Source organism: Carcharhinus amblyrhynchos, chromosome 28, assembly GCF_965287045.1.
Source record: "Carcharhinus amblyrhynchos chromosome 28, sCarAmb.v2.hapA, whole genome shotgun sequence".
NCBI classification, from domain to species: domain Eukaryota; kingdom Metazoa; phylum Chordata; class Chondrichthyes; order Carcharhiniformes; family Carcharhinidae; genus Carcharhinus; species Carcharhinus amblyrhynchos.
In genome coordinates this window covers 15,330,167-15,357,897 of record NC_137351.1, presented here as the reverse complement: position 1 = coordinate 15,357,897, position 27,731 = coordinate 15,330,167, and the positions used below count along the sequence as shown (strand labels likewise).

The 27,731-nt window shown below is 44.8% G+C and overlaps 1 protein-coding gene across 1 annotated transcript in view; it reads left to right on the top strand.

Annotated features, from left to right (window-relative positions):
• Positions 1–27,731, top strand: part of map2k1 (mitogen-activated protein kinase kinase 1) — a 58,522-nt gene that overhangs the window by 18,899 nt on the left and 11,892 nt on the right. Inside the window, exons 2-10 of the mRNA XM_080214196.1 lie at positions 10,351–10,561; positions 13,049–13,195; positions 15,308–15,385; positions 17,707–17,758; positions 20,405–20,529; positions 21,100–21,301; positions 22,369–22,433; positions 24,188–24,249; positions 27,370–27,415. Coding sequence (XP_080070322.1) covers positions 10,351–10,561; positions 13,049–13,195; positions 15,308–15,385; positions 17,707–17,758; positions 20,405–20,529; positions 21,100–21,301; positions 22,369–22,433; positions 24,188–24,249; positions 27,370–27,415 — 988 coding nt within the window. The remainder of the gene's footprint in view (positions 1–10,350; positions 10,562–13,048; positions 13,196–15,307; positions 15,386–17,706; positions 17,759–20,404; positions 20,530–21,099; positions 21,302–22,368; positions 22,434–24,187; positions 24,250–27,369; positions 27,416–27,731) is intronic.

Here is a 27,731-nt window from a genome sequence, read left to right as displayed (position 1 = left end):
TCACTCGTACTATGTGGGTCAATGATGGAGATCCCAGTCAAGCAGACTGCCCTGAGGCTTTGGCCGCAGTGAAGAGTTTGGCCTCGTGTGTCTGTAATGGCTGTCAGTGTATGATTCTTTATTGTTCTTGCTGACAATCTTTCATCCACTCAGCTTCCCACAGGCATCCTTCCTGTGCAGTCAGAGACCTCAGCCCCTGGAGGCAATCCACATCCAGTCTGAGGAATGTAAAAAATGTGAAACACCCAACCTCTAAACTGCACAGTGAATAAATCTCATTGTAAATAAATGCAGGATCATCTCAGAATTCACCGACAATGGGAAGAAGTTTATAATATCCAATATTTAAAATAAAATTTGAACCACTGACGTAACTGCAGCAGTGATGGGTAGACCAGGCTGTACAAATCATAACAGAGGATCAATCAATGAGGCAATTCACAGAGAAAGGGCCCCTATGAGGAGAGGGAGGAGTTGGATTTGAGCAGCTGTAGGAAGAAGGATTGGGGAAGCACTGGCAAAGAAGTGGATATTAAAGAAGCTTTTAAACTTAAAGGAGAGAAGCCTATAGGAGTCTTTAGGGTGGGTAATGTGAGGATTGGGAAGACCCCGGGTGAAACCTTCTGGAAAACAGACTCTTGATGAAATGTTCGGGTAATCATTTAGTCTCAAGTTCAGTCAAGGTTTAAGAACTATTTGAATTTTGCCTTGTGATTTCTCCTGTCTGTTTGCTGCATTGGCTTTTACAGTTATTTCACAACTTGAATTCTGAAATGCAGATGTGGTTTCAATATGATATAGGAAGGGCACGGTGGCACAGTGATTAGCACAGCTGCCTCAGAGCACCAAGGATATGGGTTCAATTCCAGCCTTGGGTCACTGTTTGTCTGGAGTCTGCATGGGTTTCCTCCAGTTGCTCCGGTTTTCTCCCACAATCCAAAGATAAGTGGGTTAGGTTGATTGGCCATGCTAAATTGACCCTAGTGTCAGGGTGATTAGCAGGGAAATATGTGGGGTTACAGGAGTAGAGCCTGGATGGAATTGTGGTCAGTGTAGACTTGATGGGTCGAATGTCTCCTTTCTGCACTGTAGGGATTCTATGATGCTACAACTAGAGGTAGGCCATTTGGCCCATTGAGTCTGCTCCACCATTCATTGAAATCACGATTGATCTGATATAATCCTCAACTTCACCTTCTCCCTATGACTCTTGATCTCTTTACTGAGTAAGAATCAGTCTTATCTCAGCTGTGAAAGTACTTAAGGACCCAGCTTCTATAGATTCACTACCCTCAGAAGAATTTCCTCCTCATTAATTGGATAACCCCTGTGTCTCAATAAGCCTCTCATTCGACTAACGCAAATGAGTACAGGCCAAATCTACTCAACCTCTCCTCAGAAAACCCCTCAATACCAAGGATCAACCTATATCTTTCCCTAGTTTTAACAAGACTGCCCTATTTTTATATTCCATTTCCTTTGAAATAAAGGCCAACCTTCCATTTGCCTTCCCTATTACCTGCTGAACTTGCTGCTAGCTTTGTGATTTATGCATAAGGACCCCAAATCCCTCTGTGCTGCTGCTTTCTCCATTTTTTAAATAGTTTTCAGCTCCTTTTACTCTTTCTATCAAAGTGCTTGATTTCACACTTTCCTACATTATATTCCATCTGCTGAGCTTTTGCCCGCTTGCCTAACCAGTCTATATTCCCCCTTTTGTATCATCCTCACCACTTGACTTCCCACCTGTTTTTGTGTCAGCCACAAACTTGGCAATAGTACATTCACTTCCCACATCCAGGTCAATATATATTGTAAATAACTGTGGCCCTGGCACTGATCCTGTGGCATTGCACTAGTTACAGGTTTGCCATCCTGAAAATGCCCCACCTCTGTCTTCAGTGCTGGTAAACACTCAGTCACAGGGATTTGTAGTTTGTTTTTCTCTGTCCTGAAGGTTTGACTCTCTGTCACTTGGGCTCAATCCTGGACCACCACCTCCACATCTGAAAGGCAGCACCCCAGGCAGTGTGACACTCCCTCCGTGCTGCTCTGAGTGCCAACCTGGATTTTGGGTTCAGGTCTCTAGAATGAGGCTTGAACCATCATGCTTCTGGCTCAGCAAAGCGAGTGTTACCAGCAGAGCCATGGCCAGCACCCCTGTCAGCATTGTAGGGTTCACCCATCAGCCATTAAATACGGGGAGATATTTCTCCCTTGTGTTGGAGATGAACAGAGTGATCAGCTCTGGGTGAGTATGGTCAAACAGAGGAAGGTGTGTGCGCTTGGGAGAGAACCTCACTTAGGTGAGAATGCAATGGCATGGAGGCACAGTTAGTATTATTGCCTCACAGGGTGACTGCGCGGAGTTTGCACATTGTCCCCATGTCTGCGTGGGTTTCCTTCAGATGCTCTGGTTCCCTCCCACAGTCCAAGAATGTGCGGGTTAGGTGCATTGGCCGTGCTAAATTGCTCCTTAGTGTCAGGGGGATTAGCAAGGTAAATACGTGGGGTTACAGGAATAGGGCCTGTGTGGGATTGTGGTCGGTACAGACTCGATGGGCTGAACGGCCGCCTTCAGTACTATCGGGATTTTGTGAACCAGTGAAGGGAAGAAGGTTAAAGGATTGTGTGTGGAGTGACTCCAGGAGAGTGTGTGGGCTTCCTGCAAACTGCCCTGTCCCCTTGTGAGTGAACAAACATTTCCTGTGAGAGTTGATCTGTCCTCCTTTGGGAGGTTTGATATGCACAAATCCATTCTCACCAGTTGGAAATAGCTGAGAGTGTTTAGTGCAGGTGCTATTTCTGACGTACGGGGAATGTTGCTGTGCAGAGATTCTGTTCTGGATGCTGTCCATAGGCTGTGATTGCCATTCCACAATCTGAGTCATTATACCATGCAAATGCCAGAGTTACTTTAAACTCGTTACCTGTGACATGTTGGCACTGTCCAGTTCGGACCTCCAGTATCTAAAACACGTAGGTGAGCCCAATATATCGTGAAATAAAGCATTTAAGTCTGCCAATAACATGGCTCAACTCCACTACCTGAAAAATCACTTTCTCGGTGTCAACTGTGGCTTAGTTGGTTGCTCTCTCGCTCTGAGACAGGAGGCTGTGGATTCTAACCCTAACCCTAACCCAAATCCCAGTCCAGAGATTTGTGTACACAATCCAGTCTGAAGCTGCAGCGCAGTACCGAGGGATTGCTGCACAGTTGGAGGTGCTGTGTTTTGGCGAGATCTTGGGCTGAAGTACGATCAGGTTTCTCAGGTGGTATTTTGAAGAAGAACGAAGTGGTTATCCTTGTGGCACCCCATCCCAGTGAGGGTTTGGTTGGGGGTGGGGGGGGTGGCGGTGGCGGTGGGGGGGATGTTGTGTGCGGCACCCATACCCCAGTGAGGGTCAATTTTGGGGAGAAGAGTAGAAAAAGTAACAGTTGCAAGTATGGTAACGAGAGCTAGAGACATCTCCCTGAGTCAGGGGTCCACAGGGAAATTAATGAGTCACTTCCTCTGAGACACCACTTTGACTAACTCACTAATCTGTTATTTATTTAGGGTTGCAGAAATGAATTCCAGAATTTCTGAGTCAGTCATTCCCGTCCTCTGGTTGCTCAATACAACTTACAAAATAATAAATGGATTTGGTTTCTAGAATGTAAATCTTCATTAGGAAAGCAGTGAAAATCTTGTGTTTCAATGACAATTGATTCTAACAAAAATACTGCCACCTGCTGTTCCCAATTGGTTTTGCCACTGATTTTGTCCATTATTGTATCAAAGGTGTTAAATTAGGTTGAGTTAAACCTGTAAAAAGAGCAGAGCAAGAAATATCAAGTGTGTGGAAATAGCTGGTTTATGGTATTGTCACTGGACAGAGAGCCAAGCTAATACCCTAGGGCAACCTAGGCTGGTGAGTGAGCCACAAGATTGAAATCAGGCTTGTTTACTAACCATGAGCCCAGGAATAGGGTTAAACAGACTTAATACTCACCAAATATTTCATAACAGTTCTAAGCATTTTCTATAACTCATTATCAACTTTAAGTGGTAAAAATGAAAGAAATATTGACACTTTGGGCATAGAGGGAGCGCGCGGCCCTCGCACTCAATGCTGTGAGCAATCAGCACCCAGCTCGCCCTCGCTCTACATGCAAATCACTTCAGTCACACCAGTAGGGAAAGAAACTACACAGATATAAATCATTCCACTGAGTGTGGCCAACCCTGCATGTGGGCAACAGTCAACAAAATGTCTTGTGGGCCCCACTCAAGCCAGATGGGCCGCACGCTGTCCTAAAGACATGAGTTCAAATCCCACCATGGCAGCCGGTGGAATTTGAATTAAATATATAAGTCTGGAATATAAAGCTAGTCTCGGTGATGGTCATAATAACTATTGTTGTAACATCCTAACTGGTTAACCAACACCCTTTACAGAGGGAAGTTTGCCGTCCTTATCCGGTCTGGCTTACGTGTGACTCCACAGCAATGTGGTTGAGTCTCAACTGCCCCCTGAAGTGGCCAAGTGAGCCCCTTGGTTCAAGGCTAATTAGGGATGTTGGCCTTGTTGGTGATGCCCACAAATTTAAAAAAAAGGAGGATTTTCAAATCAGAGGACAAAGAGCAATGGGGATAGCTGGGAAGGTGAAAACGAGGTCAAAGGTCAGTTGTGATCCTGTTGCAGGTTGGAGGAGCAGAAAGGCTGTTTCTGATATTCGGATCATAGCCACCAGTCCTAAATGTTGTTGGCCCACTAAATAGATTCAACGTCCTTCATCCCACTATTGGTCGCTGTGCCTTCAGCTGGCTGGGCACTAAAGTCTGGAATTGTCTCCCTCAACCTTTCCTTTTCTGAATCTGTCTCTTCTTCCTCCTTTTTAAGACCCACCTTCAATTCTAGCTCTTTGACCTAACTCTCCCTCACTCCCAGATCAAAGCAAATGATTGCAAATGCTGGAATCTGAACCAAAAACACACCACGCTGCTGAGATTTTCCAGAATTTTTGTGTTTTTGTTTCTGTTACTCTTCCTAATTAAGTGAATTCTTGCATTTCTGTAGCACTGAGGCTTTCCAGAAATTGCGTTACAGCCAATGAAGTGTGTTTGAAGTGCGGTCACTGTTGCAATGTGGGAAACTTGGGCAGCCAACTTGTGCACAGCAAGATCCCAATCACAGCAGTGTGGTGATAATCAGGTAATCTATTTTAGTGATGCTGGATGAGGGATAAATATTGAACCCAGGAAAAGCTAAAAAGATTTAGTGTGGAAGTAGCAATATGAATGCAAGTTGTTGTTGTTGTTGTTGTGCTATTCACTGAAGCCTGAGCAGCTAACGAAGCTCACACACACACGGGGGAGGGAACCTGTGACATTCTGTTGGTTCAGTGCCACGTCAGGCTGTCAGTTTACCCATGACACCATCAAGGGAGTAGTTGGGAAACCTTATCCACAGCAATGCACAATATTTCCTTGCCCACAGCCGCCAGAATATTTATAAATTATTATCTCATGGCTGTAAAGGGGCAAAGATATTAGTTTGTTGTTTCCAACTCTGAGTGCCTGTTGTTTGTCTCCGTTTCCTTTGGCTGATGTCTCCCTCTCTCCAGTGGCCCTGGGCAGCCAGCTACATCAGTACAGATGGGTGTTAGATCAGACTTGTGTGGGGAAACACAGAAACTAGAAGGAGGAAGAGGCCATTCAGCCCTTTGAGCCTGCTTCACCATTACTTGTAATTATGGTTGATCATCCAACTCTACAACCAGATCCCCTTCACCACCCCCCAAGAGCTGTATCAAATTCCACCTTGAAAACGTACAATGTTTTGGCTTCCAACTTTCTGTGGTAGTGAATTCCACCGGCTGACCGCTCTCTGGGTGAAGGCGTTTCCCCTCCTAGACAGACGCATCTGGATCTCGCGCACACATGGCACGGTAGCACAATGGTTAGCACTGCTGTTTCGCAGCTCCAGGGACCACAATTCCTGGCTCAGGTCGCTGTCTGTGTGAAGTTTGCACGTTCTCCTTGTGTCTGCGTGGGTTTCCTCCGGGTGCTCCGGTTTCCTCCCACAGTCCAAAGATGTGCAGGTTAGGTTGATTGTCCATGCTTAAAAAAATTGCCCCTTAGTGTCTGGAGATGCGTAGATTAGTGGGATTAGCGGGTAAATGTGTAGGGGTATGGGGGTAGGGCCTGGGTGGGATTGTGGCCAGTGCAGACTCGATGAGCCTCTTTCTGCACTGTCGGGTTTCTATGATGTGTGTACACACACACACCCTCTCTGCCCCCAACACCATTCCTCAAATAACAACAGCAAGTAGCTTTCATTTCGCACCTGTGATGTGATGTGAAGTGAAATCAGTCGTTAGTAAAAATTCTCAACCAGTCGGAGTAGTCTGAGAGTCAGTGTGAAAAGAGAAGTCTGTTTCTCTCACTCTGGTTAAACCTGCACACTCTCCATAAATATTCAGCTCTGACAGCAGGCAACTCGATAGTGTCAAAACATGCAGGAACTGATCGCCAGAAAAGAACGGCTTAGATCAAAATGATAACCAGCAACAACGAAAGCTTTGTTTTAGATCAACATTAATATTCAGAAAAACGCTGTTTTTAACTTTTAAAACATAATAGCGCAGCTGTGAAATTTGAAATAATTTTCAAGGGATGGTTTTGTCGTTCTCCGAACAAGAAACAAACCAGTTTCCTCATTCTAAGAACAGCTCTGAATTTTTTGCTTTGATTTATTATTGTCATGTGTGTTAACATACAGGGAAAAGTATTGTTTCTTGAGCACTCTACAGACAGAGCATACCGTTCATAGAGAGGGAAAGGAGAGAGTGCAGAATTGTAGTGTTACAGTCATAGTTAGGGTGTAGAGAAAGATCAGCTTAATGCAAGGTAGGTCCATTCAAAGGTCTGATAGCAGAGAAGAAGCTGTTCTTGAGTCAGTTGGTACGTGGCCTCAGACTTTTGTATCTTTTTCCGGGTGGAAGAGAGAATGGCTGGGATGCTTGGGGTTCTTAATTATGCTGGCTGCTTTGCTGAGGCAGCGGTAAGTGTGGAGAGTGTCAATGGATGGGAGGCTGGTTTGTGTGATGGATTGGGCTACATTCACGACCTTCTGCAGTTCCTTGCGGTCTTGGGCAGAGCAGGAGCTGTACCAAGCTGTGATACAACCAGAAAGAATGCTTTCTATGGTCCATCTGCACAAGTTAAATTAAACTTGTGGAGAAGAAAGTGACTGGATCATCTGAAGTGGCAGCAGGAGTGGGGGTTACCAAACCTCCCCGATGACCCTGGAATCTCCAGGGCGCTACTGCTAGCAAACAAGTCAGCGAGTAAATCACAGGGTGTGATTAAAAATAGATGCTGTATATTTCTTCAATTTCATTGCATGATTTGTTTTTATTGATTAAAATAGTGGATTTGGGGGTGATGGAGAGAGGCTGACAGACCTCCCCAGAGACCAGAAACATCCAGTTCAGTGATGGAGAGCTTCCTATTTTTTCCAGTTGATTAGGAGGGTGGGGCAAATGTATGGATTGACCAACTAACTAATTGACCAGGGAGGAGGTGAGTGTGGCAGCAGAGAATCACGTGGTGAAACTTCCAAAGATATATATCCAAGTGGAGTTGGCAGCCCTGACCCAGGAGTCTAATTGAATCCTGGAGAACAGCCTCCAGTGGGGTAACTTCAGCCACTCCCGAGTCCATGTTTAAAATAATCAGTCCCGGTAACTTCACAGTGGATCAATCTGCACATTTAAAAGACACAGTAAGTAGCCTCACAACACCAGGTTAAAGTCCAACAGGTTTATTTGGTAGCAAGAGCTTTTGGAGTCTCCCGTTACATTTTAACCCTTAACCCCATCAGACTTTGTGAACAAAGGGTTAAAACTCCCTCCTTTCCCCACCCCCTCACCCTAGATATACTAGATCTGTGTTCTTCTGGACAGGACACAGGGGAAAACTCAACGTGATGTACTCAAGCACTCCTAACATCCCTAACCTTCCATCCTCCCTCTTGTTGCAAGCTTCCTGATCCCTGTGCGATGTTCACTTTTGCCCATAGGTCTCGTACCCTGCCGTTACTCTGCATCTACATGCTCCTCCTCTTCCCTGTAATCTCGCTGGGCTGGAATCGCGACTCTTTGCATTCTCTCCTACCCTGACTCACTCCTGCTCAGATTCCCCGAACTGAAACACCTCCCTCTTAATCTTCTTCCACTTTCCAAACATGCCAACTATGACAACCAGAAATAACTAACTAATAGTCTGTAAAATGCTTTGGTAATATCTGAGGTTGTGAAAAGTGCTCTTAAGATGCAAATTCTTCCTTTATTACAGAGTCTTGTAGCATAGAAGGAGGCCATTCAGCCCCTCATACCTGTAATAGCCCTAATTAGACTTAGTCCCACTCCCCTACTCTTTTCCTATCCCCCTGCAATTTTTTCAACTCTAAATATTTCTCCAGTTTCCTGTTGAAAGTTCCTGTTGAATTTTAACACTTGTTCAGGCAGTTCCAGATCATAACATATTGTGTTTTTTAAGAACAAAAATAAATTTCCTCCTCCCACCCTCCATGCCATTCTTTCTGCCAATCATCATTTTCCTCACTTCATGCTTGGTGTAAGGCTGTGTGCTTTGACCCAGCGACTGGCTTTAACCAATTAACACCCCCCCCCCCCCCCCCCCCACCGAGGGGTTGTCCCAGTGCCGGGACCTGGATTTGAGCTCCCAGTTCCCATGATCCAGTGTGTGAGAAGATAAGGCATGACGCTCAAGGGAGAGGCAACAAATAAAGTTCAGGTTTGCGGTCATCCTGTATGACCTGGCCAGCACTGGCATCAGATTGGAGGTGTCAGTTTGATTTATACCTCGCTGCTTTGGATGATTCATCAGTTTAGTCTCTTGACATAACCATTATTGATCAGAATCTGCCTGCTGATCGCACAGGGGCAGAGGTGGAGAAATTAGCTGAAGGTAAATGCAGAGTTGGAGTTGGAGAGTTAGCCGCCTTTTTGCATCCATGTTTCGCAGTATCTGATTTTCATTGATGTTATTGAGGAATTGCAGCTCTGTTTGTGTGTGGGTGTATATGTAAATAACAGCTGAGATACAGGGTGGGGGGGGGGCGTGGGTAGTTAGCACTGATGGGGCAGGAAGGATGAGCTAGCACTGATGGGGTGGGGGGAGGGTTAGCTAGCACTGATGGGGTGGGGAGGGTGAGGAAGGAGGTTAGTTAGCACTGATGGAGCAGAATGGAAGTGTGACTATTTTCAATGAAGAATGCATCACTGAACTGGACTGAAATTTATGTCCTGACATAAACTAATTAAGGAGTTATTGATCCGTCGTCTATTGACCTACTTACCCACCCTTGCTATCTATATATCTCTCCATTTCCCTATTGATTTTTATATCTTTCTGTGCACATCTCCCTCATATTCGCTCTGTCTTATCTGTTTTGCTCAGTCCTCACCTCCAACAAATGGTTTATACAGACAGATGTTTATTAAAAAAGGTTAACAAACACGTACACAGATATTCACACGTGCTCTCTCTTCTTTTTGTGCTCAGATAGGGTTATATAAATTGTCTCTTTCCAGTTAAGCATGAAACCGTGCCTGGATGCAGTTGGCTGGGGTGGCAGCTTTCCCATTGATCAGTCCTCTGTCAGTGCCTGGCACTCCATCAGAGCTTCATTATGGGTGTGGACATCGCTGGCAAGGGCAGCATTTATATCCCATCCCTAGTTATCCTTGAACTGAGTGGCTTGCAAGGCAGTTTGAGGGCAGTTAAGAGCCAACCACATTACTGTGGGTCTGGACACACGTAGACCAAACTGGGAGAAAGGATGGCAGATTTCATAGAAATCATAAAAACCCCACAGTGCAGAAAGAGGCCATTTGGCCCATTGAGTCTACACCAACCACAATCCCACCCAGGCCCTACTCCTACATCTCTACATATTTCACCCACTAATCCCTCTAACCTACACATCTCAGGACACAATTTTAGCATGGCCAATCCACCTATCTTGCACATCTTTGGACTTCTTTCCCTAAAGAGAACAACATGACTTGTTAGGACAATTGATGATAATTTCATGGTCACAGTAAACTAGTTTTCAATTTCAGATTCCCTAATTGAATTTCAGTTCCACCACGTGGACTTGAACCTGTGTCCCCAGCGCATTAGTCTGGCGTTCTGGGCTACTAGTCCCAAGACATTACTCCACTGCCTCCCCTTAAACATTAACCTGAGGGATGAGGATATGCCCCCAAGAGCAGGGTGAGGATTCGTATTGTGCTATCTCATAAAATGTTTTCTGTTTCTTGCAACATTCTAGGAGAAACCTAGAAGCTTTGCAGAAGAAGCTCGAGGAACTTGAGTTGGATGAACAGCAGCGCAAACGGCTGGAGGCGTTTCTGACCCAGAAACAGAAGGTTGGAGAGTTGAAAGATGATGACTTTGAGAAGATATCTGAACTGGGCGCGGGGAATGGAGGCGTCGTTTTCAAAGTTTCTCACAAACCGTCCGGCCTCATTATGGCTCGCAAGGTAAGCAAGTTTTCTTTCTTTTTTTCTAACCCCTTTCTCTCCTGAAACCTTATCTGGGGTTTTGTTCTCCCATTGTACAGATGCCAGGCTTCACAGTTAACAAACACGTACACAGATATTCACATGTGCTCTCTCTTCTTTTTGTGCTCAGCCGCACATCCACTCAGCGAGCTAACTCCATTTGAATCATCTTTAAAAGCTTCCTTTCAGATTGGGAAGGCTGTAACAAAAAAAAAGCACCTTGTTTTACAAATCATAAAATGCTCTGTGTTCACATCATGTTGACGTGAACACAGCATCTGTCAGTACAGAAGGAGGCCATTCGGCCGGTCTTTCCTGTGTCAGCCCTCTGAAAGGTTTTTCCAATTGATTCTGGAGAGAGTGAAGAGGAGATTCACCGGGATGCTATCTGGGATGAAACAATTAAGTTATGAAGAGAGGTTGGATAGGCTTGGGTTGTTTTCACTGGAGCAGAGAAGACTGAGGGGTGACCTGATTGAGGTGCTGAAGATTGAGGGGGATGGACAAGGTGAATAGAGAGCAACAGTTCCCCTTAGTTGAAGGGTCAGTTACGAAGGGACACAAGTTAAAAGTGAGAGTTGGGAGGTTTAGGGGGAACTTGAGAAAGAAACTTGTTTACCCCGAAGATGGGGATGGTCTGGAATGTGCTGCCTCGGAGGGTGGTGGAGGTGGAATGCTTCATATACTTTATAAAGTACCTGGATGAGTACTTGGCACACCATAACATTCAAGGCTATGGGTCACGTGCTGGCAAGTGGGATTAGGGGGCCTGTCAGGGCATTTCACGCATTGGTGTAGACTGGATGGGCTGAAGGGCCTGTTCTGCACTGTAGTAATCTGTGAATCTATTCCAACACTCCCAACTTTTCCCCATAATCCTTGAATTAATCCACCAGTAATTCTTTCTCGTTGCACTTTGGAAGTTCCTATGGAATCTGATTCCACCAAGCTTCCAGATATGAACATCACCCTGTGTGGAAAATATATTTAGTTCTTTAGCCAATTATTTTAAATCTGAGCTCTGCTTACCTACCCATTTGTGATGTGGAGATGCCGGCGTTGGACCCTCCACTTACCTGACGAAGGGTCAGAGGCCCGAAAGCTAGTGGCTTTTGCTACCGAATAAACCTGTTGGACTTCAACCTGGTGTTGTGAGACTTCTTACTGTGTTTACCAACCCAGAGGAAGCCTTGTCTCTCCTCGTCCCTGCCATCCAAACCTCTGATAATTTTGGATTTTTCTATTAAATCTTTTGTAACACTTTCCTGTTCTATGGGAAATGATCCGAACTGCTCCATTCTCTCCACAAAAATGAAGATCTTTATCCCTAGCCTTAGCCTGCTGTGCCCTCGATATCCTCTCCAGCACCTTTTTAAATCCTTCCTAAACTGCTGCCCAGAGTTGAACACAACTCCAGCTGATGCCTAACCAGTGTTCATAAAGATATAGGGGGTGACTCTCCCGTCTCGCTGTGCCAATCTCGCGATGGTCGGCGCGTGGGATTGGCGCATGCGTTCCTGTCCCAATAGCATCTCCCGACGCAGATTTCCGGCAGTATCAGCTCCATGCTGGAAATTGTCAGGAAGGTGCCAAGATCATTTAAATAGGTAGTTCCATATGTTTTAAATATCATCATTAACAGGCATGGGGCTGCAGTCTCCAGGTCCACTGGCATCTCCCTCCCCCTTCAGAGTGGTTTACTCCAGCTGGGATTACTCCAGCTCCCCGCTAACAGGGAACTAGTTGCCCGACCCTGCTGGAGCAAAGGGGAGGGCAATTGGGACCCCCCCCCAGAGGGTCAGGGGGTGCCCTGGGGCATTGTCACCTTGGCAGTGACTGCCTTTGGGCAGTGCCAGGGACACAGGCTAAGTTCCAATGTCCAGGGGGCACCTTGGCACTGCCCATCAGGCATGGCCTGGTGGGACAATCAGTGTGAACTCTGGGAAAAATGAGTGTGAATTACTGCTGTTTTCTCGTGAATTCGACACTTAGAATTTTTTGGGGGAAATTCCAGCCACTGGAAAGGAGAAGGCTGAGGGGTGGCCTGACAGAAGTCCATAAAATGATGAGGTACTGGTGGCAGCAGCGGTGGTGGTGGTGGTGGGGGTGGGGGGGGCGGAGAGAGAAAAGGAATTAACAGGGAAAGGCACCAGGAAGTTTCCACTTGTGGGCAAATCTAAAGCTAGGATAAGACTAACGAATCCAATGGAGGATTTAGAAGAAAGCTGTTTACTCTAGAGACAATGCAGAATTCGAGGAATGATTGCGATGAATATTATGGGTGCAGCTAAGGGAAAACTGAATAAGTACCTGAGATAGAGAAGAGTAGAAGACCCGAACAGGGTGAATTGAAGAGGCATAAACATCAGAACAGGCCAGCTGGGCTGACTGACCAGTTTCTGTGCTGTGAATACTGAGCAAAGACCAGAAAAGTGGGCTGAATTTATTTGTATTTTCCTTTTGTAGCTAATTCACCTGGAGATAAAGCCAGCCATCCGGAATCAAATCATTCGAGAGCTGCAGGTTCTACACGAGTGTAACTCTCCGTATATTGTGGGATTCTACGGTGCTTTCTACAGTGATGGAGAGATTAGCATCTGCATGGAACACATGGTACGGAAGCTAAAAGTGTTTGCTGCCTCGGGAAATCGGGAGGCGGGAATGAGAAATGACTGCTTATCGGGTCCGGTTGCAGGAGTGGCCAAGATCATTTCCATCTTCCTTTAGCGAGATGGCCTTGTCTCCACTCCTTGAATCACCCGTCCTCGCTCCCAGAGTTTGCTGCAGCTTCTCTGCAGTCCTCGGCCAGTCCCGCAGAAGCCAGTCCACATCCTCCCGTGCCATCTCGGATGTTCCTTGTGCATGTTTTCCTTGCATTACAAACACTCCGCTCGTTTGCATCACATGCCCAAAACTTCCTTAATGTCAGTGCCTCAAACAACCAGTTCCTCTTAACGTCAGCTTTCTCAAGCATCCATTCCAGGGGTTACAATCCTTAAATCTTCTCTTCTGGTTCTGCTCATTGACCTTCTGCATGTTTACGTCGACATTTTTCAGAGAATCCCTACAGTGCCATTCGGCCCATCGAGTCGGCACAGGCCACAATCCCAGTCCCTATTTCCGTAACCCCACTTATTTACCCTGCTAATCCACCTGATACTAAGGGGCAATTTAGCATGGCCAATCCGTGCATCTTTGGACTGTGGGAGGAAACTGCAGCACCCAGAAGAAACCCACACAGACATGTGGAGAATGTGCAAACTCCACACAGACAGTGACCCAAGCCGGGAATCGAATCCAGGTCCGACACTGAGGCAGCAGTACGAACCACCACTTGACGGACACGGCAGGTCCTTCATGTTTTCCTAAGATCTGATAGAGCAGCCGGTGCTGGCTCCTTCACAAAGCTTTGAAACTAGTTTCTAACCCTTCTTTTTCCCCAAAACCTGGCAATATTTTCCCCTTACCAGTATTTCTCCTGTTTGCCTATGAAGGATGGAATTGAATTTGTTGCCCCAGTATTTTTCACAGAGCACATCCCAGTTCACAGAAACTCACTGCATGAAAACATTTCTTCTTTTGCTTTGGTGCTTTTGCCAATTATCTAAAGTCTGTGTCCTGTGATTACTGACCCACCTTGCCTGTTGAAGCTATTTCAAAGCACCTCTAATGATGAATAATCCCTTAAACCTCCCCTGAGCCATCTCTGCTCCAAGGGGAACAATCTCAGCTTCTCCACACTCTCCACATAACTTTTTTTTATTCATTTGTGGGACGTGGGCATCGCTGGTTGGCCAGCATCGATTGCCCATTTCCAGTTGTCCGTGTTCAGAGAGTTGCTGTGGCTGTGGAATCATATGTAGGCCAGACCAGGTAAGGACAGCAGATTGCCTTCCCTAAAGAACATTAGTGAACCAGATCGGTTTTTCCGACAATCGGCAATGGTCATCATGGTCATCAGTAGATTCTTAATTTTACTGAATTCAAATTCCACCATCTGACGTGATGGGATTCGAACCTGGGTCCCCGAAACATTGGCTGATCAATAGTCAAGCGATAATAGCACGAGGCCATTTTCTTCCTCGAAAGTTCTTTGTTTCCTGGTGCTTAATTTGGATTTTTTTGTTTCGACAAGTAACCGTTTCTCCAAACTGTATTTTAAGTAAAAACCATTAATTTTGTAAACCAGCAATGGTTACACAGTTTAAATTGCTGCGTTGCATTTTTACTAGTGATTGAATGTAATGTGTTTAGCCTGGTTTGTTGTTCTGCCAATCCTTTGTAACTGATTCTTTGCTTGACTGCTGCAGCCTTCACCTCCCCGTGTATATCAAGGAGGCATCGCCAAGTGTGGAGGCTTTCTCTGGGGTTTTTGTTCCAGATTCCTTCTGGGAATCCTTCACTTGGGGGTTCTCTGCAACATGTTACAACGGGCAGCTGTTAAACACGTGGATTGTGAGGTGGAAGGGGACTGGCATTTTCAAAAATCTAATGGAAAAATATTTAAATCTTTACAGCATATCCTGAAACTAGGTTTGACAAAAAAATGAAGACAAACTAAAGACAGGCAATAGGAAGATTCTCAATCACATCATTTCATTGACCGTGCTTCATTCTGAGAGATAATCTATAATATGTTTGCAGGGTTGCCCTGAGATACTGAGATGACCAGGATACAGTGCTGTTTAGTTCACTCTGAATAATTCTGACTTTTAACTCTGTTAGGATGGTGGATCATTGGATCAGGTACTCAAAAAAGCTGGAAGAATTACAGAACAAGTCTTGGGCAAAGTCAGCATAGCTGTAAGTACAATTTAACGGGGCGGGGGGTGATCGGTGATCAGAGAATCCCTCGCACTGAGTCAAACTGTGTTGCTGAGCAGTTGTTGTGATCAATCATACACAAGTTCCTGCCAATTAGGAAAGTAACTGATTTGACAAGTGCCTTGTTTTAATTCATTGTATGTGAAATGTAGGTGTTGTTGGCAAGGCCACCTCGAATTGCCCTTGAGACAATTGCTGTGAGTCTGGAGTCACATGTAGGCCAGACCAGATAAGGATAGCAGATTTCTTTCCCTAAAGCATTATGGCCACCATTATTGGTGAGACCAGCTTTCAATTCCAGATTTTATTTATTGAGTTTAAACTCCAGCAGCTGCCTCGGTGGGATTTGAACCCATGTTCCCAAAATTGCTAGATTACTTGTGACATTACCACAATGCCGTTAGTAAATTTCTACCATTGGATTTAAAAAACCGTTTGAAATGACTCCGTGTCTTTTCAATATGTATGCTTTTGACACTTTTAAATGTGATGCCTGTATGATAGGGTGGCATGGCAGCACAGTGGTTAGCACTGCTGCCTCGCAGCGCTAGGGACCCGGGTTCAATTCTGGCCTCGGGTGACTGTGTGGAGTTTGCTTTCCCCTGTGTCTGCATGGGTTTCTTCCGGGTGCTCCGGTTTCCTCCTGCAGTCCAAATATGTGTAGGTTAAGTGAGTTGGTCATTGTAAATTGCCCCTTTAATGTCCAAGATGTCATATTCAGTTCTGCACTGTGTATGCAAGCTACATTATGAACTTAAGTCCTGGACTGAAGTGTCTGTTATGACTCAGTTAGGTGGTTAATGATACAATTTAAAGCACCTTATTCAGGCTGTATTTCTGTAACCCCACGTATTTACACTGCTAATCCCTCTAATCTGCACATCTTGGACATTGAGGCAATTTAGTGCGGCCAATTCACTTAATCTACACATATTTAGACTGCAGGAAGAAACTGGAGCACCCGGAAGAAACCCATGCAGACCCGGGGTGGGGTGAGCAAACTCCACAGACAGTCACCCGAGACTAGAATTGAACCCAGATCCCTAGTGCTGTGAGGCAACAGTGCTAACCACTGTGCTGCCCTATCATGTGTAGATTAGGGGGATTAGCGGGGTAAATACATGGGGTTACAGGGATAGAGCCTGGGTATGGTGCTCTGATGGAGAGTCAGTGCAGACCCAATGGGGCAAATGGCCTCTTTCTGCACTGTAGGGATTGTATGATTCCAACATAATATTGACAGCCAATACACTTTTTAAATTGTATCATTAATCATTGAGTCACAACAGACTTAAGTTCATAATGTGGCTTGCGCACACAGTGCAGAACTGAGGGAGTGCTGCACTGTCAGAGGTGCTATCTTTCAGATGAGGTTTCTTCACTCTCGGATGGTGGAGCCACTGTGGGTGTACTTGTCCCACATGGACTGCAGAGGTTCAGGAAGGCAGCTCAGCACCACCTTCTCAAGGGCAATTAGAGACAGACAATAAATGCTGGCATCACCAATGGCCTTGTGTCTCGTGAATAAATACTAAAATCTCATGGTGTTATTTTAAAGAGCAGGGGAATTCTCTCTGCTAATAACCGGGGCCAATATCTATCCCTCAATCTGCATCACGAGGACAGATTATCTGGTTGTTGTCACATTGCTGTTTGTGGGAGCTTGCTGTGCACAAATTGACTCCAATGCTGAAACATTAAAACAGTGACTGCACTTCAAATGTAGTTGATTGGCTGTCAAGTGTTTGGGGTGTTATGAAGTTTTTGAATAGTGTTAATTAAACATTTGTTTTTCCATAATGTCACGGAATGAGAAATATTAGTCTCGCTGAATTGGTGGATTTATTATGTTATTATAATGTGTGTTTACTCCTCCACAGTCTGATACATGGCAGGGAGGTATGTGCTACAGCAATCTCTCTGCTACTGTAATGGTCAGTTCATTGCAAGGGGAGTCAGCACCAGGTGTGGATTTTGGATAAAGTGGGATTAATTGTTGTGGGTAATTGGACCAGGATCTGCAAGCATAGTGTGGTTTCAGCTTAGAAGCTATACATTGTTATGTTTCTACTTCCATTATAAATTATTTTCTCCATTTGAAACTGGAAATGTCCTTTGTAAAGCTGTCACTCTGTAATTACATTTTGCTGCCAGTGTTGGTGCTTTATTGTGAGTTGGTACATTGTTTAAAGTGAGAAATCCGATAGTTGTTAATGTATTTTCGATATAAACAGATCAACTTGCTCTTACTGTGTCCTCTAAAGAAAACCATCATTTACAACAAAATGTAATCTTTGCAGGTTAACAAGGGGCTGGCGTACCTCCGAGAAAAACACAAGATCATGCATCGAGGTATAGTAATGACTTGCTGTTTTCATGTGCGTATCACCCATTGAAATCCACCGGATGTACAGTTGAATGGTCATGTTCAGACCAGAATCCATTCCGCATCCAACACTGTGCCATGTGTTTGTCTGACTGTCACCAGCATTAGCCGGTGTGAGTGACTCAGTCCCAGTTGATAGCCCTGGTGATTCATGTTGTCTCACTGAGCTAGCTCAGGGCACTTGTGTTATGCACAAAATAATGTTCACACCATGTTGCCATACCAACAGTCCATTTTCTGAGCATAAATACACAACAACATGCAATGAGTGGTTAAGCTCTAGAATGCACTGCCTGAGTGTGTGGTGCAGGCCAGTTCGATGGAGGTATTCAAAAGGAAATTAGTCAATTGCCTGGAAGTGAAGAAGGTGCAGGGTACTGGGGGGAATGGCAGCTCATCAGAGAGACAGCATAGGCACGATGGGATGAACTGCCTCCTCCTGGCTCTGTTGCGATTCAGCATTTATACAGAACTGTAATGTAGTAAATAATCCCAAGATGTTTCACAGAGAGCAATTATTAATCAAAATCTGAGCCATGTGAGGATATGTTCGGACAGGTGATCAAATACTTGGTGAAAGAGGCTGGTTTTCAGAAGCATCTTAAAGGAGAAGGAGGAAAGGGAGGGGAGAAAAGGGAGGGAATTCTGGAGCTTGGGGCTCAGGCAGTTGAAAGTGTGACCCCCAATGGGTAGAATTCAAGAAATATGTTCAGATACTGCTTCAAACATCTGGTCAAAAAATAGATTTTATCACCTGCCCTAATATTACCTTCTATGGCTCAGTGTCATTTGTTTTGTTTGATTGTTCTTTTGTGAACCGATTTGAGACATTTTTTAGTATGTTGAAGGCATTGCTTGAAGTACATTCAATTGGTACCATCACCTGGTTGTTGCCACACAAAGCAATGCCTTTTACTTTACGGTTTTTTGGAAGTGAGTGTCACTTTTGGTGCTCAGGCACCCCATGCAAGATGACCCTGCTTAGGCTCAGGTTTTAGATAAAATAAATCCATTTTAATCTTACTATTAGCTTCATCCTGGTATTTTTCCGTATCTCTCTGTGAGCAGATTGATAGGTTAATTAATGCCCAAACGATGCAGTTTGATTCTCTGTTTACTCCACTGGGACTTTGCTGTTACTCTTTTACCTGCAATAAATAAAAATGGAACTTTGGCAGATTAGATGAATCTGGAGAGTGCATGGGATTAAAATGTGCAGTCTGTGTAATTAATAAAGCAAGAGACACTGATTCATTTATACTGAATAACAAGATATCCCTCTAAACCCGTCCCTTCAGTTCCTTTGAGTCACATGGATTCAAAAACACAAAGCTGCAGATGGAACTTCAAAAATAAAATACTCTACAATTATTTTGCACCTTTCCTCCCTCTTCCAAATATCCTGAAACTCTTGATCCCTCTGACAACCCTCTGTTGTGGGAAAATTACCACTTCGGAGTCAGACTGAAGGTGCAACAATACAGTTTTAATGAAGGTTCATGGAGAAAAAGGCACTGGCACTCTGCAGTACTGGGCAGCTACCTTCTCTCAGTGATACAATAGGAGTGGTCCATCTTTGTATCCTTTACACAATAGGTGGACCGGACACTGTTAACACATCGTTGTAATCAAATGGGTGAACATCATTTAACGCATCATTGTGGACAAGTACACGACATGATCATTTCAGTATCACATTGTCCCATGAATGGATACATTTCCTCTTTATCAGTGACTTAGTTTCAGTCTATTCATACCGTAATTGGTTTTCCTGCATTTATGCATTCCTGTTCCTACTTGTGGCTAATCTCCCTATCAGACCCCATTGTCCCAGGACTACCTTTTATCTTTTAAGGTGCCTGGCTTCCTGCAGTATTTGTTCCCTGTATGTTTAATTCAAGTAACTGTCTATCCTGTGGTTTAAATTTCAAGTAATTTCAAGCAGGGTTTGTGTTGAAAGTCAGTGTCTGCTTAATGTCTTTTAACCCTTCAAGTGCTGGGCAGCTATTTTTATGCTGGGTATCCATCTTTATTGCTTTTTCTCCCATTACCCCTCACTGAGGTTATAATCAGCATGCAAGGTGGTGAAAGGCTGTTCATCTCGGTGTGGCTATCAGTCTTCACACAATGTTCATGCGTGCGGACGTCCAGCTGAGAGTCAGCCGACTGATCTTTGCTCCAAAATTAAGACGTCAAGCATTCATTCATTCAAATTCTATCATAGAATGATACAGAAGAGGAGGAGGTTGTTTGACCCATTCCACCCACACTTGGCTGTTGTGAAAGAGCTGACAATTTGTCCCACTCCTTCCTCATTCAAGTTTTTCCTTTACGAGTATGTATTCAGATTTACCTATAATACTCCCTTAAGTTGCTTCTCCTTCATCAACTATCCAAATGATGATTAATGTTGACAGTTCCTGCCTCTTGTTGTGAAATCTGTACATTCCTGTGACGACATTTGCTGCTTAATTTTCTCGCCTGTTGAAATTTATGAAGGTTATTTCTTATGTTCGAATTCAACTGCGCTGCCTTTCCCAAGGATCCTGTCAAAGCAGTAGCCAGACATCTATCATTTTGTTTTGTATTTCCAAAGTGTGTTTCTTTTCCAGATGTTAAACCTTCGAACATCTTGGTGAATTCTCGTGGTGAAATCAAACTCTGTGACTTTGGGGTCAGTGGACAGCTGATTGACTCCATGGCTAACTCATTCGTTGGGACAAGATCTTATATGTCGGTAAGTTCTGTTCAGTTATTATTGTGGGGGGGTTTGATCTTACTGACACTGCGGAAACTTGCTCCAGGAAAATTGTATCTTGGAATCTGAAGCAAGATAAGGAAAATGGTGGCACCATGCTTCACTGTGCCAGGGACCCAGAATTGGGGGACTGTCTGCGTGGATTCTGCATGCTCTCCCCATGTCTGCGTGAGTTTCCTCTGGGTGCTCCAGTTTTCCCCTCTCAGTCCCCATTAGGTCTGCAGGTTAGGTAGAATAGCCAAGGTAAAGGCACAGGATAGGGCAGAAGGGAGGGCCAGGATGTGATGCTCTTTCGGAGAGTTGGTGCCGATTTGATGAGCCGAATGGCCTCCTTCTGCACAGCAAGGATTCTATATGCTGGAAGCACTCGGCAGCAATTCTGATAATGAATGAATGTTTTACAAGACTGTATAGAATGAACAGGAGGAGGGGGACTAATTGGAGAGCTCTTTCAAAGAGCTAGCATTGGTATGATGGGCTGAACATGTAGCTGAGAAAGCATCTGAGACGAACTAACCTCATGGCCTCTATATTTTGACTTTCTTTCAGCCTGAAAGACTCCAGGGGACACATTACTCTGTGCAGTCGGATATCTGGAGTATGGGCCTCTCTCTGGTAGAGATGGCAATCGGCAGGTATCCAATTCCTCCACCTGATGCTAAGGAACTCGAACAAATCTTTGGCTGCCAAATGGGAGAAGACTCAACATCTTCGGAGCCGAATCCTCAATCGCCAGGACGCCCAGGGAGCTGTGAGTTAAGGCTGTCTACTCATTTCCCATCATTCACAGGGTGAAATCTGAGATAGTGAGGTTGTATCAGTGGGATAATGTGGGCATGTATTGCTGGAGCAGTTCACTCAGTATCATTTACAAGATGCACTGCAAGAACTCAACAAGGCTCCATAAACCACATCTTCCAAACGCATGACCACTACCGTGTAGAAGGATGATTGATAGGTGTATGGGAACACTACCACCTGGAAGTTCTCCTCCAGGTCACTTGTCATCCTGACTTGGAAATATATCCTTCACTGTCACTGGGTCAAAATCCTAGAACTCCCTCCCTAACAGCTCTGTGGGTGTACCTACACCTCAGGGACTGCAGCGGTTCAAGACGGCACCACCTTCTCAAGGCCAGTTAGGGATGAGTAATATATGCTGGCCTAACCAGCAGCACAGTAAGAAGTCTCTCAACACCAGGTTAAAGTCCAACAGCTTTATTTGGTAGCAAACGCCACTAGCTTTTGGAGTGCTGCTCCTTCATCAGGTGAGTCTGGAAAATAGTGGTGTTTGCTACCAAATAAACCTGTTGGACTTTAACCTGGTGTTGTGAGATTCCTCCTGTGTTTACCCCAGTGCAATGCCGGCATCTGCACCGACATCCTAACCAGCAACACCCATAGAACCATAGAGTCCCCACAGTGCAGAAGGAGGCCATCTGGCCTAACAAGTCTGCACCAGGTCTTCGAAAGAGCACCTTACCCAGACCCTGCCTCTCCTTCCTGCCTATTCCTGTAACCCTGCAAATTTAGTATGGTCAAACTCGCCTAATCTGCACATCTTCAGAGCGTGGGTGGAAACAGGAGGAAACCCATGCAGACATGGGGAGAATGTGCAAACTCCACACAGACAGTGACCCGAGGCTGGGATCGAACCCGGAATCCCGGCGCTGAGAGGCAGCAGTGCTAGCCACAGTGCCACCATGCTGCCCACGTTGAATGAATAGATAATAGGTTGTTGAATAGAGGGATTGGGCAGTCCAAGTTTCCACCACTCCTGTCATGGTGTTTTAAATGGATTTGTTTATTTTGTTGCAGCTTTTGGTGTGGATTGTCGGCCTCCCATGGCTATATTTGAACTGTTGGATTACATTGTGAATGAGGTCAGTTCCACACTCTACCTTTCCTCTATTTCAGTCTGACCCGCGTTCTGTAACAGGCTCAATAATTTGGCTTTATTTTTCATAGTGATTCTCACTCAGGATCTTTGCAGAAGGCTTATGATTTATAGCACAGAAAGAGGCCATTTGGGCTGGGCCCGTGTCAGTGGTCCTGACAAAATAACAGGATTGGCTACCACAGTGGATTGATTGCTAAAGTATAAAATAGGTCACTGCCTCTTTCAAATGGATTTAAAGGGGATGCTATCGTGCAGCTGGTGAACCCGAACTCTGACACTGCATCAAATTTTAATTTTAAATGCCAATCTTCACGTCTGTCGATGGTTAGTTGCTGGCTGATTTCTCACACATCAGCAGAAAGTTTCTGATAACTTCCCCCACTGGCAACAAAAGGTTCGAATTAAAAGAAGAAACATCCCAGGGAAATACCGGGCAAGGTGGTTTAGTTAGAATTGAAGACCGAGTCTGATGAAGGACCCATGCATCAAATTTCACAATCTTTCCTTTTAATCTAACGTAAAATACCGCGGATGCTGGAAATCTGGAATAAGTGGAAATTGCAGGAAATACTCAGATGGTCAGGAAGCATCTGTGAAGGGAGAAATGAAACTAACATTTTTGGATTTCAGAGCAGTTCTGACAAAGGGTTATTGGGCTGGAGTGTTAACTGTTTCTCCTCACAGATGCTTACTGAGTATTTGAAGCATTTTCTGGAGATTGAGGTTCTGCTTGTCATTTGCTTCACTTTTTATCTCCTGAAGGCGTTGATGACGATTCAGTTCCAGGTCATTATTTGATCCGAGAACCGTGACTGACTTACTGTTAACAGACTGTGGATACATTAGAATTGCCAAATGAGAAAAGATCAAATCCTGGCTAGTTTGCCTTCTACCACTCTGGATCTTTTCCTGACACAATAATAACAGAGTTGTTGCCTAACCAGAGCAATCGCTGTCAGTTAAAGAAAAATCTTGCGTTTTTGTAGAATCCCCACGGTGTAGGAAGACACCAGTTGGCCCATTGAGCCTGCGCTGATGACGATCCCACCATTGTCCTATCCCCATAACCCCACAGATTTACCCAGCTAGTCCCCCTAACAGTAAGGGGCAATTTAGCCTGACCAGTCAACATCTTTGGTTATGATCACAGCGACTTCCACTAAGATGGACCTGAGACAAGTTTTCTTCTGGTCCCTGTGAAAATCTGGAACCCTCTTTTCCCCCAAAGCCTTTGAAATTTTGAAAAGTGTGATTGATTTTTGTTTGGATTGGGTAAGGAATTTTGTATCTCGGTACGGAGCTAAAATACAGATCATCCACGGTTCCAGTAGATCAGGCTGAATGGCCTCCTCATGTTCCTATCTTGACTGGCTCTGGTTGCAGTTGTGTGGGTGAAGAATGAACAATATGTTTTGTACACGTTTCCCCTTTTGGGTCAAACAGCAGATCCCTCATGGCATTGCTCATTGAGTTGGCAGGTGCACTAACATGTGACAGGAAGTAACATGCTACTTACAGGAAATTACATAATCAAGCTTTTAATCTGGATATTACAAATTATATCCATTATTACTGCAGGGTTTTAAGGCTGTAACACACTATCTGTTGTCAGGAATACTACACATTATTTATTTGCTGTCTCTCTAATATCTGGTTTTGCTTCCCTGCTACTTTTATTCTGCTCAATAATGGTATCTCTGTGTTTTTAAATTACTTATTTGTCAATTCTCTTTCCAGCCACCCCCTAAGCTGCCAACTGGGGTATTTAGTGAAGAATTCCAGGACTTTGTGAATAAATGGTGAGTAGGAGGAGTTTGGAGGAGCCCACAGCTGGGAGTAGTGGGGGGTTGTGGTGGGGCTGTGGTGGAGGTGTCAGCGTGGGTTCACTGCCCAGTCTCGGGTATGTTCTCTGGGCTGACACCAGTGGACTGGAGATTCAGAGAGAGAACCGTTTGTTGGGAACTGTGTAGTTTGTAGGGAGCTGTGGGCAGGTGGATCACTGGCCAGCCCATCAACACAAACAGCGACTGAACTGATTCATGTTTTTATTTATTCAAATAAACCTTCTAGCAAAAAAAAGTCTGTATTGTGTCCCAGTTAATTAAGTGATGGTGAAGGAAAGACCTACATTTATATAGCACCATATTACATTGCAGGAACAACACAAGGATTTGGATGCAGTGAATAGCTTTGACAGCTGTGTTTACTTTAGCCTACATTTATGTAACCACCTTTTTGTTCTAGTCTCCAATCAGCTCCAGTCACAGAATCAATTGTACAGCCTGACCGTGGATTTTAACTGAGTTTGGCCACATTGCTCGCATCATCAGGGCTCCAAGTGTTGGCCTGCACACCTGAGGGCAGTGTGGGAGACCAATAATATAGCAGGTTTGCACGGCCACAGGCAGTGCAAGAGCGGTCGACTGTCCGGAGTTTCAAGACAGCGATGAATGGCACTGACAGGTTTCCAAGCAGTGACTTCACCTTTCAGCTAGGCCATACTAGGCCAAGCACTCTCCTGTTGGAAAAGGAGAGGAAGGGAATCTCGCCCTGCTCCCCCAGGATCCAGTTTAAAGAGCCACACTGGCCTGGGATTGAATTAAAAGCAAATTACTGCGGATGCTGGGATCTGAATCCCTTTGGATCACCTGGACTCAACGTCTTTTCTCTCCAGACCTGCTGAGATTTTTCAGCGTTTCCTCTTTTGATTTACAGGATTGAATTGCCTGCCTGCTCTGTAATATTATGCTAATAAGCTGCTACATAAGGAGGTCTTAGAGGAAAGAAAAACCCCTTTTCAGTTAAAATTCAATAAAGTTATAGTGTCAGACAACTTGGACATGTTACAGATAAACCCAGTAGGAAGTTTGGGGGGAGAAACATCCTTACCCAGGTATGAAATTCCATTCGGGGTGATGTGAATGCTTTTAAAAGGAATCCTGAGGTGAGGGTGGAAGGGACAGGAGGTTATGTTGATTGATTGAGATGATGAGCGGGGTGGAGGGGGCACTTGTATGGAGTATAAACACAGGCACCGGCTGGTTAGGCCCAATGGTCTGTCTCTGCTGGAATTGAGTGTAAAATGACTGCTGAACCTACACCGACAGGCAAATCCTCCCAACTTACAGATCAATTGTCTACTCCTATTAATCATCACGTTCCTTTCCTATAGTTGGATTTTAAACACAGACCAAGGGATTGAATGCACAATAGTCTCTACTCAAAAAAAAACCTCCTTCTAGTGGTTAGATACAGAATTACATAAAATAAATTGAGATTATTGTACAATCACAGAATCCCTACAGTGCAGAAGGCCATTTGCCCATCGAGTCTGCACCGACCACAATCCCACCCCGGTCCTGTATATTCATATATTTACCCAGCGAGTCTCCCTGACACTAAGGGGCAACCTAACCCGCACATCTTTGGACTGAGAGAGGAAACCGGAGCACCTAGAGGAAACCCTCAAAGACACAGGGAGAACGTGCAAACTCCACACAGTGACCTGAGGCTGGAATTGAATCTGGGTCCCTGGTGCTGTGATATGAAACCTTTCATAACCTCAGGGCACCATCGCCAAACATTGTGTTGCTAATATTTCTGGGTATGCGGTTGCCCCTCTAGTGGGAGTGCGATAGTCAAGCTGAACATAACAAACTCCCCTAAACAACAATGTAATAATGAGGGGAAAGCCTATTTTTAGTGATAGGGCTTGCTGTTCAGAATGGTGCCATTTCCAGCCAGCTGGGGCTTTGGCTTGGACCTCATTCTGAAGACACTGCTGGAGGCTGAGCCTGCAGTTCTTGCTCAAACCTCTGCAGCAGAGCTCAAACTCCTGACCTCCAGACTCTGACAACTACCCACCAGGTGAATGAGTGAGCACAGCTGCTGCCCGTGCCAGGAAGCTGAAAATGTAATCCATGTCCTTTTTAGTAAGACTGAGATAGAGTCCTGCTCTACATGAGGATGGCTTAAGTAAGAAGATACCAATACTTCAGAACCTCTCCCTCCTTGCATCAACATAGTGCTTCAGAGCATTTCAACTAAGCTCTGTGTCTTGATTTAATTTAAAGGAATTGACTATTTTGACTTTGAAAAAATTAGAGTTAAAATCCAGGAAGCAGCCACAAAGGGTACAGTGATTGGTTTGGCTGATCTGCTCTGAACCAATCAATGTTTTCCTCTTGGTAGGATGGATCTAAAACACTATTTATAAAGATAATTCCCTGTTCGTTCTTCAATCTCTCCCATTTCTTTCAACTTTTCTGTGGCACGATCTGAAGTTGGGAGAGAGAGTTCTCACACTCAGTGGCAGTCTTATTGCGTTTTAAAAATCCATTGAATTTCCAAGACGTCTGTGTCCTTGACTTGGCTTCTCTCCCTGGCAGCCTGCAGGATGCAGGGAATGTCATGGAAAGAACTCTCAAAGCTGCTTTTTAAATATCCTTCCATGGATGTGACCATCACTGGCTGAGCCAGCGCTTGTTGCCCATCCCTAATTGCCCCTTGAGAAGGTGGCGGTGATGCAGTCCATGTGGTGTAGGTACACCCACAGTCTGTTAGGAAGGGAGTTCCAGGATTTTGACCCAGTGGCAGTAAAGGAACAGTGATATGTTTCCAAGCCAGAATGGTGAGTGACTTGAAATGGACCTTCCAGGTGGTGGTGTTCCCAGGTATCTGCTGCCCTTGTCCTTCTCGATGGTAGAGGTTGCAGTTTTGGAAGGTGCGATGAAGGAGTCTTGGCAAGTCACTGCACTGGATCTTGTGGATGGTACACATGGCTGCCGCTGTGTGTCAGTGGTGGAGGGAGTGGATGTTTTACAGCAGTAAATGAGGCACTGATCAAGTGGCTATTTTTAAAGGGCTTTTTAAAAAAAAAAATCACACCAATGCTTAACAGTATTTTTCTTTTCTTTAAGCTTGATAAAGAATCCTGCAGAGAGAGCAGATTTAAAGCAACTTATGGTGAGTGAGTCAGTGTTGACTTTTAAGTTTTTGAATCAAGTTGCAGATAATATCACAGCACCAAGTTGTCATAATGATTCCATTACTTTTTACAATGAAGGTACAAAGCAGTTTCTTCAAGATTGTGAGTAATGTGTCCCTTGTTTCATGCTAGGTTATTTGGCCCTGAAGCATTTCACCGGTATCGGTGCTATAATTGGATCCCCAGCCACCACCCCCCACCCTCTGTAGATTTGAAAATGGTAGACTGGGGATATGCAAATAGAGAGGGAGGGGTTTGAGGTAAAAATAACAATGTGTTTTTAATCCTAATCCA